This window comes from Chiroxiphia lanceolata, chromosome 3 (genome assembly GCF_009829145.1).
Source record: "Chiroxiphia lanceolata isolate bChiLan1 chromosome 3, bChiLan1.pri, whole genome shotgun sequence".
NCBI classification, from domain to species: domain Eukaryota; kingdom Metazoa; phylum Chordata; class Aves; order Passeriformes; family Pipridae; genus Chiroxiphia; species Chiroxiphia lanceolata.
The window spans coordinates 82,124,852-82,146,463 of NC_045639.1; the positions used below are offsets into that span (position 1 = coordinate 82,124,852).

Sequence of the window (21,612 nt, forward strand, 5' to 3'; positions counted from 1 at the left end):
GGAAATGAGGGATGAGCAGTTCAGATGTCCAGGCAGGGTTAACAGCTGAGACCAGTAGCTTCATCAGTTATCTCATCATTGCTCATCCATCAGGTCACTGAGTACCTAAAACTGAGTGATGCAAATACCTCCCAGTGCACAGAAACAGCAGATCACACCAGCTTTGCATCATTTAAGCATTGGCTCTGAATATCTTCTGTTTTCACCTGTAACTACTAATAATTACTTAATAAACCTATGTTGATTTATCATAATTATATTTATAAATCCATTTCTAATGGCTAGGTGCAAGGATTTCAACAGTCTCTTCCCTAAAACCACATTAGTCAGTATAAGCTCAAACTGATGTGTAGACAATTTTTTTCCCCAAACTCACAAGGAAGTGTAAAGAAGTTATGATATTGCTTTAGCAAGGCCCACTGGGATTTGGGATTATTTATCTAAGCCTTTATTGAAGACAAAAATTCTTCAATGTTTAGCCATCCAGAGGACAGCTGCTCTTCAGACAGTCCAGGGCACTTTAAAAACAAAGAGAATTTGTTGAAATAAAGGAGAAAAGTATAAAGGATCTTCCCTCTGAATTCTTTTACTGCAAAGCCACAGTTACTATGAGCTACTAATGTAAAAAGTAAAATAGAGAGACAGCACCTCTTGAATTTTAAGGCCATTTCACTATGCTAGGAGCCAACAGTGGAAAACTTTTAACATTGTTAGAAGAAAACTATTTGCAACACTGGAGAAAAGGCAGAAGATGGAAAAGGTATGCCTCATTCCCTAGCAGGAGGATTAATTCTCCTCTACAATTAATCTGATTTCTTAGCCTCATTCTTCAGCACCCAAATCTCTGTTCTTTCTCGGAGAGGTAATTTTTACTCATGTATGCCACTGTTGGGACCTCAGTTTAACAGTCCCCTACTTCTTTCTCCTAGGAAGCTCTAGAAGGAGAATTAAGTGGAATGTATTTCACGAGATACTTTATGTTCAACTCCCTCTTGTTTTCTTTCAGTAATTAGGAAATGAAACTGTCTCCACAGGCTTGAAAATGAAAAATCTAATGTAAAATTAGACCATTTAATTAAATTATAAAAATTGAACCTAATAATTTTAGGGAAGATATTTTACAAGAGGCCACAGTGTGGTTGGTAGAAAGTTTTAAGTTCCACACTTTCAAAGCACCAGAGTTGCTTTAGATGTTTTCAGTCCTTTTGTAAATCTGAGCAATCTGTGTATCCAGAAACTTAAAGACATTTTTTGTCTCTCTCTCTCAAGAAATTAGGCATTCTGCTTTTGTGAGAGATACACATTGATAAATACCTTCACTATTTCATTCAGCCTTCCTTTGGATAAATTTCTGCCATTTTAATTTTCAGTGTTTGTTGTTTCGGATTAAGCTTTGATTCTTACTTCTTTTTACCAAACCAGTAAGAGTGCACTCCATTGCCAGCAATTCAGAGTTAGTAAGTGATTTCTGGTCTGTAGATCATTCAGAGACACAACTGGAGCGTCAGACACGATGTTGTAATCTCATTAAACTGAGTTCACTGCTTCTGTAGACATGTCTACATCCTGTTGTACAGGGTATTCTGTCCTCAGATTTAAATTTCCACATAACACAACAAAAATTTGTAACACAGCATATTTGCTGTAATGCCTAAAGGGTATAAGTTACTCTAGTAAGGGTAAATTTTATGTTGTTAGTGTCAGAAACCTTATTTGAAACTAGGAAAGTATACTTCCTCTTCTTTGCAAAGGTCCCCATTTATAAAGGCTTTTTGATAACTAGATCTGAAAAGCTGTTCAGTGAGGTTCCTCTGAAATAATTTACGTTGACTGGCAATCCATACAGGGATTGTCTGCAGGTAAGTGAACTGCATGTCCCAGAAAACCTTGAAGAAAAAATGCAAGCCTGAGTGTAGCTGGGGCTGGTATTACCTTTTTTACAAGCAGTGACACTGAATATTGTATGAAAGGCTGCAGACATAGATGTTTTGGATTACCGATTAAGCTACAGATGCTGATCTTCAAGAAGCGTGTGCATGTATTTTTACACTGTGTAGATACCAGAGGAATATGTAATCTCTCTTATGCCCCAGATAATAATGAGGTTTTATTTCAATAAATGATGGGAACATTGTCTTGGAATGTCACTGTATTCACCTTGCTTAATGTAAAATGATTTAATCTGGATACAAATTCTACTTTTATGGATGCAGAATTGGTAAAATAATCTTTAAATCTGATTAAACACCAAACCGTTATCTTTCAACTCTTGAATTGTTTTGCTGGTTTGGGATTTTTTTGTTTTTTCAGCAGCATCTGTGAGATTTGAGATTTTGTCAGTAATGGGTATTGGAATTGAGCATACATGACCCAGTTGGTGCTAATCTGTAGATATTTCAGTCAGATGTATGAATTTGGAAATCATCTGGTAGCTGTTTTGGTCAAGCAAACCAGATATTTTTGGACCAGCTCCGGTAATGTCTCGGTGAGCAAAGGAGGACTTCAAACAGATGAAACTGGAAATCACAGTTGAAATTAGGAGCTGCCGTAACTTCAAATAATTCTTATCCTTGTATTTGTGATGGTTATAATTATTATAGGAGGTCAAGAATGGCATGTATAGTCATTTTTAATCTTTGTCAATCTGTACTAGTTTCTTTTGAAATAGTTGTACTAATAAAATTCCTTGCTAAGGTGGTGGAAGGAATTGGTTCATTGCCCCTATTTTCATTAGGAGAATTTCTACTTCTCTTTGAAAACAAAGTTACCTTTACTCTCTCCAGCTTTGAGCTTTTTTTTATGCATTTGCTCTTTGAATAATTTGCTCAACTGAGAGTTGATTGGGTGAACTGAAGTGAATTAAATGCCATTTCAAATGGCATTGGTCTTCTCTTTCTTAAGCATCTGACCCTCAACAGGTCTGAGCATACTGCTTGTGAGATTTTTGGAACCTTTTGTACTGAACTAGTTAAAAAAATTAATTTTTGTATTTGATTTGCCTTGCCACTGTTTTGAATGATGGATTTGGACTTTTTGGTTGGCTCTTTATCAACCTTTCACATTTTACATAGTGCAAAATAATTCTCAGATATTGAACATAGCGTTTGTACACAGGAAATCTTTCTGTGAAGTAAAGGGCCCTTGCATTTGTGATAGGATACTTGACACCATGTGTTTTATTTTCACCAATATAACACCTCATTTTGATGAATTTTAAATAAAGGTTATAGTTTCATGGAGAGATGTAAAGGCACATTAGGAGAGTAGTGTTATTGATAGCATCTGGGTGTTCAACGTAAAGACATGCCAGTATTTTTTGGCAAGGACATTTATGTCTTCCCCCTGTATAATGACTGGAGTTTTCAATCTGTAAAAGGGGAAAGAGGCAGGCAAGTGTCTGTAAAATCATTCCTGTATGAGACTTTAGTGGAAGTTTAGCCCAGGAGAGAGCAGAGATATTTTGTGTTTTCTCTTGGCCTTTTGCCTAGTGTCATGATGGCTGGGGTGGCTGAGAGATAGCCAGTTGTCTCAGCCTTCAGCTGGGAAGGTAGGCTGTGTACAGGAGATGCTGGATAGGATGCAGACAAGGAGGAGGCGCCCTGCTTTTATGACACACCACTAGAGTCCCTTGATAAGATTTTGTAAGAGATGTAACCTTAGAATTTGAGTATTTGATTCATACATGCTGGGAAGGAGGCTTTTTAGGTTGATGGTGTTGCTGCTCACATTTGGTATTCCTTTCAAGTAAGATGGCACCAGTCAGGTTGTTAGCATAGGTCAATAGCACACTGTTCTGTGTCCTCTGTGTCCATCCCAAGCACAGTAGTCTACAGTTATTGCCATACACTAGGGAAATTATGAACCATCTGTTCTAATTTAGACCAAGATGTATCCAGAAAGGAATCAAGAGGTGGTTAAGGTGAAGAAAAGTATTTTAAGGACATACAAAGCTATCCCTTTGTTCTGAGCTGTAGGCATATTCAAGAAAACTGCAGTCTAGAGGCATAGGACAACTGTTGCTAATCCAGATGGTGATGACCAGCAGCACTGCCATCCTCCACTATGGATCAGCAGTGATCTGGCTACAACAGTCTGATCTTTATTGTTTTCAGAGAAGTTATTTTAATTCTTTCCACCTGGGATGCAGTAAGACATGAAGAAAATGCAGCTTAAAACCTTAACACAACCATTAAAGTGAAGAAGCATATTCTCAAGCATCAGCCATGAAGTTTTTATGAGAGCAATTTGCTTCTCCATTTAGTGGGACCATGTTGCTCTGCTGCTGAGAAGTCAGCAATTAGTACTTTGGAGCTGCTTCAGCAGTTCTGCATAGTGTGGATGTATAGTGTAGAGCAGTCACAGCAGACTTTAGACGATGCCCAACAAGAGCTAAACTCCTGTGCTTTTCTTGGTTTTTTAGGAGAACTTCTAAATTAACATGTGGATTCTACTGTTGCAGCCAGCTAGGCAAAAATTAGTAGGAATTTTTAAAAAGTAGTTTCAAGAAAATATGTTGTGAGTCAGTTGAATTCTGTCTGCCATGTTTTCTTCCTATTATGTCTAGATATGTTTGACATCATGAGCCCAGCAGGAGCTGTTTTCTCCATGAGCTTGTATCCCTCAGTCAGATGCTCTAAAGCAGAACTTTATTTTAATTGATGAAAATTTGCTGCAGTTTTCTGCTTTTACATCTTTAGCTTTTGCAATGAACTCTTGATCTTGTAGATGAATGGAGAAAGAATGTCTCTCTCCATAGGCAGTTATTGCTGTGGGTTGGCTCTGTGAGTAGAACTGCTGCTGTACATTTATGGACTGTGGTTTTGCAGGTAGGATGTATCCTGGGACATAGCTGGTAGTCTTGTGATTTTATATCCAAGGTCAGTTCCCAGAAAATTGAGATCACATTTTCTCTTCATTCTTTGATCAGCTTATTTTTGCTTCCGTGGTGCTGAAACTAAATAAAGATGATAATGTCTTAGTTATACTCATTGACCATCTGTGCATGCTTTGAGTACTGTTGTGAATTTTAAATTTAGTACTTTTGCAGTGTTCATGATCCCACGCATCTAGGTGCCCTATTGAACATTAAGTCTGCTTTAGACATTGTTGCTTGATTTAGGTTTTCATAGGTTCATTTTAGATACTATGAATCTTCAACCTAAAGGTTGCAGAATAGATGAACACCTGCTAGTCCTTCTGTGATGTTTAAGCTTTATTTCAGTGATTCTTGCAGCTGAAATTCTGTTTTATCTTCAGCAGAAACAGTACAGTTGGTGCTGTTTTGCAATGTAATGAAAATATTTTATGGGTGATAGAGTTTATGACTTAAAAGTAATGCTTTTGAAATTGCATAGCAGTCATCTGGAGGAGGGAAGGCAATGTAAAAAAGCTGTTGGTGAACACCCAAAAATCTTTAGACTGGAGAAGTATGTTGAGCATTACTTTGAAATTACGTACTCCAAAGCAAAGTTACTCCTGGACAGGATTAAAATGTCAAGATTTATTGCCATGTAAAAAGTTGCAGGATGTTGAGATAGCTTTTCTGTGCTTCAGAGGAATAATCTACTTGTAAACACTAGTCTGTCTTGGCACAATATACTAACGCATTTCTTTGGTCTTCTGGTTTTGCCCTTTACCACTTTAAGAAAAAAAGAATTGAATTCTGTGGGCTATTCAAAGTCTTTATTTGTGCTAACAACATTTTTTAATAACTGTACCAAAACCAATACAATTATGTTTAAGTTAATATAGGGCAGTTGGGTCTAATAAAAATGTTGGTTGGTGTGAAACAAAAGAAAAATAATTTGGGCTGTGCTTTACAGATTGAGATAGACAGCTTTTACTACTCTAACTTCCCTTAAATAGCTTAAAATGATCAAAGCATGTCAAGAAGTTGTAAAATAATTTAAAATACATTAATAAAATTAATGTCAATGAGATTCATATGCAGTTGTTTCATGGAAACAAAATAATTTAGTCCACTGCCTTTTAATGTACCTTTTAGCATGAGTTATTTAATCTATGCTACGTACTGGAGTTAGAAATGAGAAAAGTGCATGTGGAATATCGATTTTTAAATCATAAAAGCATTCATCAGAGAAAATGGAATGATTGTACTTAAAAGGCACTTTGAAATATCACAAGACCATTTGATATTTCTTATGTCAGCCCTTCTGAAAAATATTATAGCACTAGTACTCTGGTGAGGTTAAATTTTAATTTCCATTATAAGACTTTCTTATTAGTAATAAATAACATGGCCTTTTCAGATGGTGACACATTGAAAGTTCAAGAAGGACTTATATTTTGTAGGATGAGGTATTTTAAACCATCTAAATTGTTTTTGTAGTGGATTTCTAGCTGAATTCTTTTTGACCAGACTCTAGAATACATTGTTTTTCCATTCAAAATATGCACTGCTGTGAAAAAAGATAGAATACTGTCAATAATGACCGTATGCTTGTGTATACAACTATTGGATCTGTTCATATTAATGTATAGAAATATGCAAAATTGTATATTAATATGATAAATGTATATATAACTAATATAATTATGTATACTATATTAAAGTATATGGTGTACTATAAATAATTCACTTTATTACAAGGATTATATATCAGTAATTTTCTGATAAGAATGCTTTGCAGAAGAGAGTATTTGAGACTCCTTGAAAGTATAGAAATTCAGTTAAGTGAAATCCTATACTACAGTGCTAAGACTGGAAAAAAGAAAAGGTTTAAAACTCAGAGACGGAGCTTCTGTTGTTGACCACTGTAGTCCATTGCAAAAAATATAATGCATGCTCTCTGTCTTCTTACTTCCATAGATATGTTGTTCTTCTCTTGCTCATTCCCTTGCAAGGACACCAGCAGGTTAAATTTCAGTTCTTCCCTTTTTTATCTCTTATGAGAGACTTAATACCTGATGGTTTGGGATACCATGCGACTAGTAAAGATCCCAGGGATCCCAGGGATCTTTACTAGTGTGCTCAAAACCCACACTTGACATTCCCAGCTGTTGAGAATGAATAATGAACTGCGTTAGAACATGACCACAGATGTTTGTTTTAGAAGGGAAGCAGTGATTCTGTAAAGCAAGTTTTTTTCCATAGGAATTTGCTGTAGGCTGTGAAAGTACCACACTTCCTGGTGTTCCATATTATTTAAATTTTGTCAAGAGTAATGAGCATGCATTGATTTTTATGTCATTTTTAGATCACTGTAAGGATAATTAAAAGTATAAATACCTTAACCTCTTGGTACGTTAAGTATATAGACACATCATCAACCATAATTTAGAATTGTTTTTAGATTAAATCATTTTTACAAATAGTTATTTAATTTAGCAGGTCTGTCCTTTGGTTCAATAAAGTCATCTGTCATTTCTGTCAGAGCTGTAGCTTGTGGAAAGGGCAGCTTTAACAACGTTCAGTGAGCTCTGAGAGTCAGGGCTGAGCTTCTGTCAGCTTTTATATTGGATTCTTCAGCACAGGCTTGATACAGCAAAGCGCTGAAGCTGTAGCTAACGGTAATCTCTGTCAAGGGTTTCACGCCATTGGGAGCCCTAAATGCAGAGTGCGTTTACCTGGATCGTAACTAATCAAGTCAAGTTAATCTAGTGCCTCAGCAACACTGAGTAGTGCCCTGAGTAAGAGCTTTTTCATTTTCTAGTTTTGACCTCTGTACACTACCTACAGTTAATGTATTTATAGAAGCAGCCTGCTAAATCAGAGGGGGGGTGTGCGCTGTTCCTCTTCAAAAGCAGACTTATTTTGTCTGTTGATGAGACGGCTCAGTTGCATTTTGAAGTGAATCTCATGCACGATGGAGGGTGATTACTGCTGATAAATGGCTTTTAGCACTTTTCTTTTGAAAGAAGTCACAGATTTCTTCATTGCAGTGTAGTCAGAAGTTTGGTTCAGTTTTTCAAAATCTTGTGAGAATCCTTGTCATTTTTTCCTGGTTTTGAAATACAAAGTATTCTTTTCATTCACTGACATACCATGAATATTGCATTTTTCCTGAAGACTTAGGACATTGTAGGTGGGTTCCACGACCTGATGGATGACTGTGTTTGTTTACTAGTTCTTATATCAAGGAATTAGGAAATAAAAGTATTTCAATATTTTGGTGTCTTAAACCTTTCCTTTAAGGACATAGTTTTGAAATGTTACTCTGACTTATGTAGGCAATTCATTGGGATCAATTCCATAGTCAGTAGTGGAGAAATACCGTTCTCTGATGCGTGGTGAGTCAAATGTAAAAAATTATCTAAAAATATGATAAATTATTTCTGCTGCAGAAGTAACTGTCTTATCTTTAGTCTTATCTGAGTAGTTGTTTTCAAGTTTTGCTTATCTCTGCTTTCAGATTTTAAATTGGTTGAATTTCAGATAGCATTTACTGATTTCTTTTTACTTTTTAAAGAAATCAAAATATTCCTGGATTTCCCATTATTGTCAGCTAAACAGCTTTGAAAATACCACTTAATTTTTTGAAACATTTTATACATATTAGTACAGGAATTTTACTTTCCTAGCTGTATTTCTTTGGATGGTTGTGGGAACGTGGCAATCGTGTCATATTCTCCTTCAAACAACCCATTCCTTAGAGAAAGCATTGAAAAGGATAAGGGGGAAGATAATCTCAGCCTGTCATCTTTATTTCTTACTTGTTTTGTATGCTCCATTCATAACAGTTTAGCACATAGCACATAGTTATTTCTCATCAGTATCTAGCACAGTAGCCAAGTATCTCCCCCTTAAGCAGAGTTTTACTTCTTCACTTTCTGTACAGCTGTAGTTGAGTTCTGAAGTGTTTGCCAGAAATATATTGAAGTTTTATTAGCATTCATTATCTGTGGTTCTGTCTTTCTAAAATTAAAGTTATATGAAGGTTCTAATTATACCTTTTAATCTTAAGTCTATTTGTTGTATTTTCGTGGGTGAGACTAATAGATATCTCTTAGATGGAACAGAAGGAGCGGGTTTGAGGTTTTGCTTTAATCCGCAGAGGCAGCATCTCAAGTCTGGTTAACACTGGGAACAGCTCTGACTGTTGTTCTTACTGGTGATCAATTCTGTTATCACCGATCTTTCTTCTTGCCTCAAAATTTTAAGATTTTTTTTTCAGTTGTCCTGAACCCACAAAATTGACTGCACTTCAGTGAAAGCATCAAGTCTCTCAGTTTGGCTCACTCATTAGGGAGTGGGCTGTGAAGAACATGTTTACTTTGCTTATAGTAGTTGGTTTTGTTAGATAGATATGTCATATTATTGAGTTTATGCTAATATTCTCCCAGGTAAACATCACTTGATTAGCCAGTATGTATGTTGCTGCATTCCATCGGCAGCTTTTCTCTGTGGAGTAACTAATGTGCATTTCTTCTCACTACTCAGACACTGATTTTCAGGAAAACATGAAAAACTGCCCCAAATCTAATTTATTTGTGATCTTTCTTAAGAAAAGTTGGTTGAAATAAGCTAAGAGGGTTAATACAAGTTCTGGGGAAGAGTGGGATAAAGAAAACAAGGAGAAAATTGAACAAATGGACCGACAGACAAAATGCTTAGAATTATTTGTGTTTTCCTGTTGGTGAGGTCACTGACAGACAAAACTGGATGATGATGGTGATTTACAGAGGTGGATTCAATGTCCTGTGAAAAAATGCACTCTGACATGTCCTTTTCTTAACTCAGAACATGCTCTTAGTTTGGACCATTTTACTGAGTATGTTTTACTACCTCTTACTATTTTAAAGCCTGTTTCCTAAAGCTGACTCACATCTCCCTCAAACACTGTCAAGGTCAGTAGGTAGTGGTGAGATTTTACTTGTCATAAAATTGGTCCAAAGTAGATCCAGTCTTTCACCCCGCAATGACTTAGGGAATCTTTGTAGAATTTATGAATTTTGTTTGATACTGAGAGTCATAATTTTTTCTTTTATCAGACTATGAAGTCCAGAATCTCAAGGCTTCTTTGCATTGCAGAAAAGATGAATGTTTGCTGAAGAAAGAAGAGCATTATTTATTTTGTTACCCTCACCTTCCTACCTTCCTCCAGCTAACGTCTTATCGCTCCCTTACTTCTTTCAGCCAGCATAGCAAGCTGTGCTGTCTCCTTTGGGAATTATGCTGTCTTCTGCCTTTATTCACACTGCTTTCACTCAAGGGAAGCTTAGAAGCAAGAATTCATTGCTGAGTAAAAGTATTAAGAAGTAGCAGAAGAGAGCACATGGATGCAAAGCCCTACATCCGAAGTTACCATGCAGAGTAATGGTAACTCAGAGTTACCACATCTGAGTCCTACACATTTTCTTCTTGTCTTTTTTTTCAGCCCTTCCAAAATCTCCTTCTGACAATTTGCCCTGTCTTAATGTCAAATTGAATTTTTTTTGTTTTTCCATTAAGATCAGGAGAGCAAAACACAGTTTTGTTTGCATGTTTGAGGAGCTCTGTTGGCATTTCAGATTAGTCTGGGAGGAAACACTGAGCTGATGGGCTGAGTTGTCCTCCATGAATGCTCACTCTCCTAGGGAGCATTAGCAGCCAATCTACCTCTTGCAGTAAATGGAAAGCAAGCTGTCTCCTGTCCTGTACTGGAAGTGAGACAACTCTCCTTACACAGGAAAACTGTGAAACTAAGGTGAAAAACAGTGGGTTCTTCATGTTTTGTTTTACTTTTGTTTTAAGCATAGGTGCTTTTCTCCTTCCTCCTTCCTATATAGATTAGGGAAAAATGCTTCTAAAAATAATAGAGTTAAAAAAGAACAAAGAGAAAGGATCTAATAAAACAGTGACTTCCCACAACCACTTGTGTTAAATGCTGCTAAAGGACAAGTAGCAAAGACTAATTCCTAACATGAGTGTTCCTGGAGCAGTAAGTGCTAGGATACACATGGTTTGTTTGTGGTAAGGGAATACACTGGAATAATTTCAGGAAATACTAATAACCGAGCAATTAATAAACAAGAATTGCAATATAGTTAGGCCAAATGTCTTTACGCAAACATTCTTTCCCTGAAATAAACCAACAGCCACAAAAAAAAGCCCTTGTTCAGTGTCAGGGCTGTACTAGTTGGACTTTAAAACAAGAAGGCATCTCCAAAATATCCTCAAATCAAAACACAAAAATAGAATTAAGGTACTAAAGTAAGTTGTGATGTTTTGAATATTACTTGGAGTTCTAAAAAGTTTCTTTGCAGAGAGGGTGTTGATCTGTGGAAACACCTTCCCAAGACCCAGAACCTTAGCATATCACCTCCAATCTCCAAATTCTCTAGCTGTGTTTGAAGGTGCCTGCACAGTGCTTTGTTTAGACTTGCTGATTTCTGAAAAATAGAAAGCCCCAATTTTACTAACTTCACCTAAATTTGCCTTTATCACCACATTGTAAAAAATGTAGAACAAACACTGAGTAAGGAACATATAAAGGTAAGTTTCAAATTATGTGTGGAAATGAAATTACTAACTGATAAAGAAATACAAAACTCAGTTCTGGATTACATTTAACAAGACTCCTTGGTTACTGGCTGCTCAGTGCTCATCACTGAGCATTGAGTGTTCCTTCTGGAATATTTATAGAATCATAGAATGGTTTGGGTTGGAAGGGACCTTAAAGGTCATCTAATTCCAATCCCCCTACTGTGGGCAGGGAAACTTTCCACTAGACCAGGTTGCTCAGAGCCCCATCCAACCTGGATCTCTGGAGCAGGGCTACCTCTTCTGGGCTTGGTCTCTTGTGTAGTCTTTTAAAAGAATCCTGCTTCCTTTCAATATGGATATAGTATTTGGGACTTAACTGAAGGCTTGTGTCTTTCAATAGTGAAAATACTCCAGAGTGTCTTCTAAACTTTTCACCTTCCAGTCCTAGAAGATGGTTGGGGGTTTCTTTTGTGGTAGCTTTTAACAGCTTTTCCAGATCTGTGTGGCACAGTATAATTGTCCAGTGAGATAGTACATATTATAATGGCTGTTAATGTGTGACAGGTTTTGGCCTCTGTCCTTTTGTAGCATCTGAGACATATGTGGAGATCTTAAATGGTGCACTGCCATTAGAGGAGTCAGAGGGTGCCTTAGAAATCTTAATTCTTAAAGCTGTAGAAATCTTTATTCTTTTAATACATCTAAAGCAGAAAGCTGTATAAAATGGACTGGAATTGCATTTTTGCTTGGTGTAGACTGTTAGTGAGTTTGCAGTGTGAGCATCATAAACATCAGTTTGGGAAATTGCCAGTGACAAATGAAATTTTGTTCCAAAGGAATGAAACTTTGCATTAGAAACGTGAGTGAATTTCTCTTATGTATGCTAAGTTTTCCTTTCACATTGTTTTTAACAGTTGGTGATATGGTTAAGGTGCTCCATCTAAATTCACCTTGTCTTTTGGTAAAACATACTGACTTTTACAAGGAAAATGTGAAAGGAGTTTTTTTTTCACAATAATAAGACAAATTCTAATACTTGAAACTTATGGTTTAGATATATTTTAAGAAAATGAAAAAGGTGTGTTTTTTTTTTTTTAAACTTTATAGCCTTGCTGATGCATGGGAAAATGATATGGGAGTTCATCCTTTAAAGTTTCCATCAGAAACATGTTTGGAATTACTGCTAGTGCTGGGTTTGAGCACCGCATCTCTTCCACCTTCGCTTCGATGCATGAACTCTTTTCAGGTAAGGAATAGTGCTACTTCAGTATAAAGGTGTTACTTTTAGGAGAAAGAGAGATTCCTGGGGCCCATAAACCCTTTCAGAGTAAAGGTTTATATTCTGTGGTTACATGACTCTTCATTATATTAAATATAGCAATGAATGACTTCTTGTAGTGCTCAGTTTCTTTCAATTGTATTAAATTTACATCAAGGCAGGAAATGTCATTGGATCTTTAAACAATGAATCACTATTTAAATTAAATTAGATGTTTAAAGAAATTTCATCAACTTAGGCTGGAGTAGTTAGAATCATTATATAAAATTTTGTTGGCTTAAAAACCAATAAAAATCTTCAGCAGAAAGTAGAGATTTCCAGTGGTGAAAATAAAATTTGGAGTGAAGCATTCAGAGTTTTCTCCAGTGTTCTTCTGTATGTTACTCACAGAAGCACTCAGAGAAGTTTTTCTAAGAAAACATTGTTGCAGGCTTGTTACATTGTGATATGTCTGGAGACTAGGATTTTTACAAATGCAATACACAGGCAACTGAATTATGATATTTTTATGATGCTTCTGTCTTCCCTTGTAGTTACATAATCCATCAGTTGTGTATTGATGCAAATCTAAAGTAACCAGCTGTTGAGCAGTAAGTGTAACTGAATCTGTGTTTGTTTTGACAGCTATAGAAGAATCATTGTTTTAGTGGGACTGAGTGTCCTAAACAGTTTGTAACATGAAATCAGGTAGCTTTTGTTTGTCCGCACTTCCTAATTTAAGTTAAGGCCTGTTTAATTAGTGTTCCTGAGTTATGTTTACTGAAAAATAATGTTATTGTAGAATTTTGGAGCCAGAAAGAATATGGTCATAAGCCAAAATCAAGTAATAGATTTTAGTGGAGTTACACTGATGTACAACTGCTGAAAACTCCTCTAGATGTTAGGAAATAAGTATGCACCTGTATTGTCTACTCACTTTGTGTCTTGTGAGCTTGGAAACAGGGGATCTGTGTATGGTAAACATTTGGGTATGACAGCAGCCATTGATTGTTTCAACATGTTATTTTAATACCCAAGGACAGAATTGTTATTCTGTTGTACATTCAGAGGCCATAAAATTGAAGAATCTCCTGGATACCAACACAGTGAGATTGCAACAATTAGTAATTTCAAGAATTGGCCAGTACTAGTTATCCATGCAGTTGAATGGTCCGTATATTTCCTGTTAAGAAATCAACATTTTTGTTGTCTAATCCAGCAGGATGTATTTCTTGTCCATTACACTGCCAGTAATCTGTGGTAAAATCTTCTCTGCTTTACACATGATAGATTAAATAGGAGTCTCTTCATGTATGCCAAAGCTGTATGTCCTGCATTGTTTCTGTATGCACTCAGTCCCAGGTTGTGCATTCAGGATTCCCTTTAATTTGTGTGTTGGGGTAGAGGTAGGAAGTGATAAATGGCTGTCAAGTATGAAGTCAGGTATGAATAAGTAAGCTCAGGAAGGGTTTTTTCTTGGAGTATATAGAATATCAGAGTTTTCTTTTTCCTTGTTGTTCACTCCATGATTGTGCTTGATTGCTCCTGGGTCATTTTAGCTTTGTGAGGCTGTCTCTGTAAAGGAACTGTCACCCTAGAGACACATGTGCAGAGTCTGGAATTGAGCCAGGCATAGGGTTATGTCAGCTGTGGGGTGGGAAAGCCTCATGCATCCCCTGGAAACCCTCTGACTATGGCCTTTCAGCCCCAGATTTCCATGGAACAGATGAAGGCAAACGTCACAGTGCTTTGCTAAACCAAAGGGAATGGTGTCTTCCAGCACCAGCCTGTGCAGATTGTGGTTTGCCCACCTGTGTGCCAAAGTTGGTGATGTGACAATGTCCAGTCTTGGTTGCAAACAGAATTTCAGGCTGAAGATACTATATTTTGAGGTGATTCCCAGGGTCTGTGCTTTTATAGTAACACACAAGGTAAAAATTCATGGTTTTTGAAAAGCCCAAGTTCTGAAACCTGCTCTGCTAAGGTAATATTATATTCTGCCAAGTGGGAGGAAAGGAAGATGGCTTTTTTGATAAACTTCTGTGACTCCAACTGTCATTCTCCTTGCCAGAAAGTCAATATCACCAAGTGTTTGTCCTAGAGGGCAAACACTGTCCAGGAAAATATCGGTTTGTTTATTTTTATCCTTGCAAACCTTGTTTAGATCTCAGTTTGTGAATCCAAACAAAGTTTGTCCAAGCTTTTCACTGATGCTTTACAGTGGTCTGTCAGCCTTAGAATTTTTTTTTTTCTGGCTTGTTTCATTCTACTCATGTTCACTTTCTGTACAGCAAATATTAGAATTACTGGTCCTAGTTTTTCTGTATTTTTATTGGGAAAAGTTGGAAAGATCTGCAGAGAGCTTGCATAATGATATTTAACTGTGCTGTTTCCTGAGTGTAAGATCTCTCTTCATCCAAAATAGTGAAGATTGTGAGTCAAACAGGGAGTAACAAAAGAGCACTAATTGAAAACTGATATTTCATGTATCTTACTGGAGTAATAGCAAAACAAAAACTAGTTTTGTTTTATTTTGTTTTAGACATATTTCTGGCAGTAGCCTAGAAAAAAAATTGAAATGTAATTCTGAATTACAATAAAACTATTTGAACTGAAAATAATTGCAGAGTTTCCTGGTATGACATATGGCAGCTGTATTTGTGGTGATCTAAAAGTTACAGTTTAACATCTGATACCATGTCAGTATAGCTTTTAAAAAGCCTATTGTTTTAAATTAGGTAACCAAAAATGATGTCAACCACACCCATGTTTTTGAGAATGTATTTTCTCTCTCAATTATATTACAATACTGCCAAAATTTTAGTCAATATACATATGCATTGGATGTAATAAGCACACAAAGGAAATGCTTAGTTGCTAATAATCTGTAATAAACTCTGTTCTGCCTTGTGCTCCAGAACTGCTCTCTGGGACTAGCTTAGCAGACTCCTTATCTGTGCCGAGACATAAATTACATTTATTTTCCAATGGTGTGCTACTGCTTAGTAACATAATATTTGAAATCACTTTTCAATTCTGTTTTGACCCTGTAAAGATCTTTCAGTGTGATTTATGTAGCTGGAGGAGCCTGGAAGAGAGCAGCAGCAGAAGAGTATGTCACATAGCTCTCTGCTGAGTTTAAGGTGCTCACTGCAGCCAACTTTTAAGCTTCCCAATCTGTTGATTGTAGTTTTTAGATTGTCTTTGGCTCATCTCTCATTTCACCTGTGCAATTGCATTGACATTTTTCTAGTGTACTGTAGAGAGTTAAATCTTGGGAAGCTTGAGCCTGGAAACTGAGGGACCAAAGAAGTGCTTCTTGCTGGTAGATCGCTGCCCCCAGGTTTACTGGAGAACATGTTTTTTTCGGCCCTGATTTGTTCTATCCCAGGCTTGTAATCCCTCACCCATACTTAGGATGTCTCAGGTCAAGGGAATAGGATTGAATGAGGCACTTGATACTTATCCTGGAGCAATGAAAAAAGCAGTAAGAAGAAAGAGAGTAGTTTGATGCCAGAAGATTAATTTTGGTTTAGATTGCTTTTGCTCTGAGCATTGTTTTGCCACTTTTGCTTCAGCTCCATTACACTGCACAGAAAGCTGTGTTACCTTATTACACTCTTAATCTCTATGGCTCTCCACCCACCCGAGCTGTCAGCCCTTTGCTTTAGGAATGGTTGAGCTTTACTTAGTGTATTATTCTTAATACTTGCAAACACTTGTAGCTAGCACTCACTTGAGTTATCGTGTACTTTATCACAGAACTGCTCAGCTGCTACGTCTCGGCACAGTCTGGGAGGATGTTTTGGTATTTTAGAGCCTACGGCACAAAACAGTTAACACAAGGAGGTGCTTTAAAGTGACAAGTAATCTCTGATGTGCTTTTCTAACCTTATCTCGTCTTTCTCTGAGTTCAAGCACAGTAAACAGAAAATGTCCTAGATATTGAATTTTTATGATGATAAATGAGGCTGTTGAGCAAATTTTATCTCACTGCTGTTATTGTGGGAAACCACAATAGTGGTACTTCCCCTCTCAAGGCGCTATTCATAAGGCCACAGACTGTAACAACAGTTTTAGAGTTAAACAGATTATGGTTTTATTTTTACTTTTACAGTTGCATGAAATTGAAAGAAGATTGTGATTAAGAACTTCTGAACCATTTCAAAATTTCATTTCAAAGAGCTCTTGATAGTCTTTGGAGCTGCACCGAGCGCCACTGGTAGCTTTCAGTACACTGTCTGCTTTGGTTGAGAAATGAAGCCAGTGTTTAAGAAAAAACAAAAAATGTTCATTCTACCATTGCAGTAAGAATTCCTGCCAGTGTCTCTGAAAGGAAAATTCATTTGCAGTTATTTTGCTTTCAAAAAAATGAGGAAAACAGAGGTTTCTCATAAAACAGCCTGTTTTCTGTCCTTTAAGTTGTCATTTAAAGTCTCTTAATAAAGTACAGAAAGCTTGCTAAAGGCAACAGGTTTAGTGATATAGACAACAAGTTGCTCAGAAAACATAAGAATGAACAAACACAGTATTCATTATAGTTTAATGGCTCTAGCATATGAGTTTCTAAAGACTCATGAAAAGCAAAATGTAAAATTACTGCTGTCTCTCAGGCCTATGCATGGTCCAAACTAAAGTATCCCTTGATATTTGATGTTTTTTAATATTGCTACATATACTTTTATGTGTGTCTATATACATAAAAAACACTTTCAAAATCATTTATGAGAAGAAGTAGTTAGTTGCAGATAGGGAACACCTACAGATGCTCCTGTGTTTTCTGACAATCCTTTTTGAAGCAAACAGCTGAGTAAAATTTAGGAAAATCAGCTCAGTTTAGCTCAGCTCAGTTTAGCCCAGCTCAGCTCAGCTCCTCCATTTGTTCTGGGCATTTGGAGCTGGGGAAGATGCACAGATTATTTAAGATGGATTCCCCTCCCTTGGAGCACTGTCAAACAGCAACAAAGACAGGACAGAGATCTACTCTGGTTCAAAATTATATGTGCCATAGTCATATAAGAAATGAAAATATCAAGAGTGAAGGAATGGCTTTCAAAATATTGCGCCTTTTATTAAACCATCCCAGAAAGGAAAAATACATAACTCAATTTATGCAGTAAAATAGCTTCTTATCTTTTTAAACATTTTAAAAATCACACCCCATTATTTGCGTACTAAGGACCTCCCTCGAAATGAATTATAGATCTGAATATGTATATTCTGTAATATTTCACAGACAAAGGATGGCTTCCTAAATACTACAGGAATTTTTTTGACCATTAAGGGGATTTTTTAAATGTTTCTCTGAAGCTTGACAATGTTTATGTCTCTGAAACTTCTGAATGAACATTGACAGTAGTACGGAGCAACGACTGCAAGTACATTTCAATCTCTGTTGAAATAGCATAATTTTTGTTTCCCTTAACTGACGGGTTTTACATAATGTAAACTACAGTGAGCAAACCCAGTGTAGTTAGCGTCAGGCTCTTTTGGCTGCTCCTGTTTTCCCCAAAATAAAGGTGTTTCAATTTTTGTGGATTAATTAGTATAAAAGTGCCTACTATGTGCTTTTTCCAGTTTTGACTCACTCAGATAGATTGCCAGGATGACATAGGATTTATTTTCTGGTTTAATTGTGATCATTATATGTAAGTTTTTAAGTTCAATTTAAAACAATTTATTTTAAGTAGGAAATAAGTACCCAAGCCTTGTATATGAAAGCAGATGTAGTTTTGTAAAATATGCATAGAAATATTTCATTGACTTTAAAATAAAAGAGGTTATAACATGTATATATGGGAGTTTTTTTATGTTTGTGTGCATTTACCAAGAGCTATAATAAATGTGTTGAAATGCTGCAGAGTAATTTGGAAAAAAATATAAAACTGTATTGAACAAATGCTGACAAGCAAATGGTATTATGAGAGTTACTGTTTCAAAGACAAATCTGAATATTTCTTTGCAGAATTATAGAGATTTCTATGTTCAATTAAGAGGAGTTTTTTTGTCTGGTATTTAATCGTCCCATGTTAAGTTGATTTATATTATGCGACTCGGGTTATCTTACTTGGTGTTCACTGTAAACTGTCTTTTAAAAGTAGCTCTGAAGTGTTCAGGCATATTTCTTGGACACTGAGATTATCCATTTCTTTTAACATCAATTCTTGGGGCCTCAAGCTGAGATGGAACAATTTTTTTATTGAACTATAATTAGTATTTTAAGTCCTTGTTGAACGTGTACCAAAAATTTTACATACTGATTCTGCATAAACTTTATTAAAGCATAATGTCTGCCGGCTGAGAACTGTTCAGCTCTGCATATGCAGGAGCTTATTCAGCGATGACCTGTATGTCCTTATGTGCCCCCATATGACTCACCCATATCTGTAGCACAGGCTCTTATTTCTAGGCTAGGGTTTTGTTATATCTGGGGCTGCTTTGGACATGCTGATGAGAAGGTAATATCTCATCTGATATGTGACATGGCTGCATTTCCTCCAATGCACAGGAGCTGCCCATTTATATTGGCCTGAAACAGAACAAAATCAATCGTGTACAAACCTAAACTGAAGCTATGAATGGGAAAAATGCAAGCTAAGCTTACTTGTGAAAACACAAAATTTTGTTGTTACTTCAGTGTTCAGTTATGGAGAATCAGGACCTTGACAGCAGTGGCCTTGACCTGAATTTCAAAATTTGTTGTCATTTTCTCGGAAGAGGTAAATGCTTCTTTTCTTCCAAGGAGGTTCTCCAGTAGAGAAGTCAGAGAGAGCGAACATGGGCATATCCTAAACACAAGTAGATTTAATTACAAAAAACACATGAACTCCAAATGAGAAGCAGCGAACATGTAGCAGACAGGCAAATGCCTTCTCTGAAGATACAGTCTCCCGCTGCTTGAGAGGGAAGATCTGCCAGAGGAACAACTTGTTTGTGTGCAATTCCCTTTGCACAGAATATGGCGAAAGCCACCTGTTACATAAGCATCTGGTAATACATTTCAAAGCAGTTTTCTTAGAAAAGAAGTTCAAATATGTCATTGTAGTAGTTTGACCCTGGCTGAATGCCAGCTGCCCACCAAAGCTGCTCTGTCACTTCCCTTCTCAGCTGAACAGGGAAGAAAAACAAATGAGCAGCTCATGAGTCAACAGTAAGGATAGGGAGAGATCATTCACCAACTGCTGTCATGGGCAAAACAGATTTGACTTGGAGAAATTAGTTGAATTTGTTAACAATCAAATTGGAGCAGGATAATGAGAAGTAAACCAAATCTTAAAAACGCTTACCCCCTACTCCTCCCTTCTCATGTTTAACTTTGTTCTCAGTTCTCTACCACCTCCTCCCAGCAGTGCAGGAATATGGGGAATGGAGGCTGTGGTCAGTTCCATCACACGTTATCTCTGCTGCTCCTTCTTCCTCAGGCAGAGGACTCTCACACTTTTCCCGTTCTCCTGTGTGGGTTCCCTCCCATGGAAGACAGTTCTCCATGAACTTCTCCAACATGGGTCTGTCTCACAGTCTGCGGTTCTTCATGAACTGTTCCACCAGGTGTCCCTTCCATGGGGTGCAGTTCTTCAGGAACAGGCTGCTCCAGTATGTGACCCTCATGGGGTCACAAGTCCTGCCAGCAAAGCTGCTCCTGCATGGGCTCCTGTCTCCATGGGTCTACAGGTCCTGCTGGGAGCCTGCTCCAATGCAGGCTTCCCATGGGGTCACAGCATCCTTCAGGCATCCACTGCTCTGGCAGGGGTTCCTCTGGGGGCTGCAGGGGAATGTCTGCTCCAGCATGGACCTCTGGGGGCTGCAGGGGAACATATCTCACCACTATCTTCATCACAGGCTGGAGGGGAATGTCTGGGAAGACCTCCTCCCTCTTCTTCTTCACTGACCTTGGTGTCTGCACAGTTGTTGCTCTAATATAGTCTCATTTCTCCCTCCAGCTGCTGTTCTACCTCTTCTTAAATCTGTTATCCCAGAGACACTACCACCATTGTTCACAGGCTTGGCCTTGGCAAATGGTGCATCTGTTCTGAAAGAACTAATTAGGAATCAAAATGCCTGATTGGTGCCACTCTTTCTTTTTCCAGTTTTCATCTATTGGAGCTTTCTGCTTTTCCCAAGTAATTTTGAAATCTGAAAGTGTAGCCATTACGTTGTAATTATCGAGTAGTTGTGTAGGTAGTATACTGTGAAACACAAACTGAGAGTTTGTCTTCTTTATCAACAGACACCATCCTGCAAGTGTGTTATGGAAAAGACAAATTCTCTTGTTTTGTATACCTGAATATATACATAAAAAAGAGTCTTATGGGAGGTCTGATACACTTCTAGAACATCCATTTCTCTTTATTAACTGAGGCTGTTGCCTTTGTGACGGAGAAACAAGCTGTGCTCAAAAGATATATTTAGCCCTGTGCACAACCAAATATTGCAATATATATTCGACATGATTTGTATAGGGCTGCTTCCCTCCAAAACTTTGGCATCTCTAAGTTAGTCTTAGCTCTATCCAGATTATAAGTAAAAGCTTGATTTATGTGAGGTGTAAGCTTCAAGGCCATAGCTAAAAATTTACAGAAATCAGGTTATCAGCTACATAGAGCTCTGTTGCTTTGCACATAATGCTGAGTCATTGGACAACAATGATTCTATAATGGAAATTTATCTTAAAATTTCATGTTGTTATGCTGTGTGTTTGGTGAATGCGTGTTATTATGGAAAGCTACAACATTGTTCATTTCCATTAAGAGTCTGGATGGAAGCTCTGAAGCTACTTATGAAATCAAGAAAGCTGTACAGAAAAACAGATGTATTTATAAAGGTGCTTCTTAGAAGGTTTAAAAGTGCTTTAAAAATGGATGGATCCAACTCTGTTAGATTTTAGCTGTAGGCTGAAAATATGTATGATGTTATCACAGATAACAAAATT

General features: G+C 37.1%; 1 protein-coding gene across 5 annotated transcripts in view; it reads left to right on the top strand.

The window, feature by feature from the left end:
* Window positions 1-21,612, top strand: part of UBE3D (ubiquitin protein ligase E3D) — an 84,869-nt gene that overhangs the window by 37,606 nt on the left and 25,651 nt on the right. For 4 of the 5 annotated variants that reach the window (XM_032681230.1, XM_032681229.1, XM_032681228.1 and 1 more), the window contains one exon: window positions 12,533-12,671. The exons of the other annotated variant lie outside the window; for it this stretch is intronic. In XM_032681230.1, coding sequence (XP_032537121.1) covers window positions 12,533-12,671 — 139 coding nt within the window. The remainder of the gene's footprint in view (window positions 1-12,532; window positions 12,672-21,612) is intronic. 5 annotated transcript variants of the gene reach the window in all.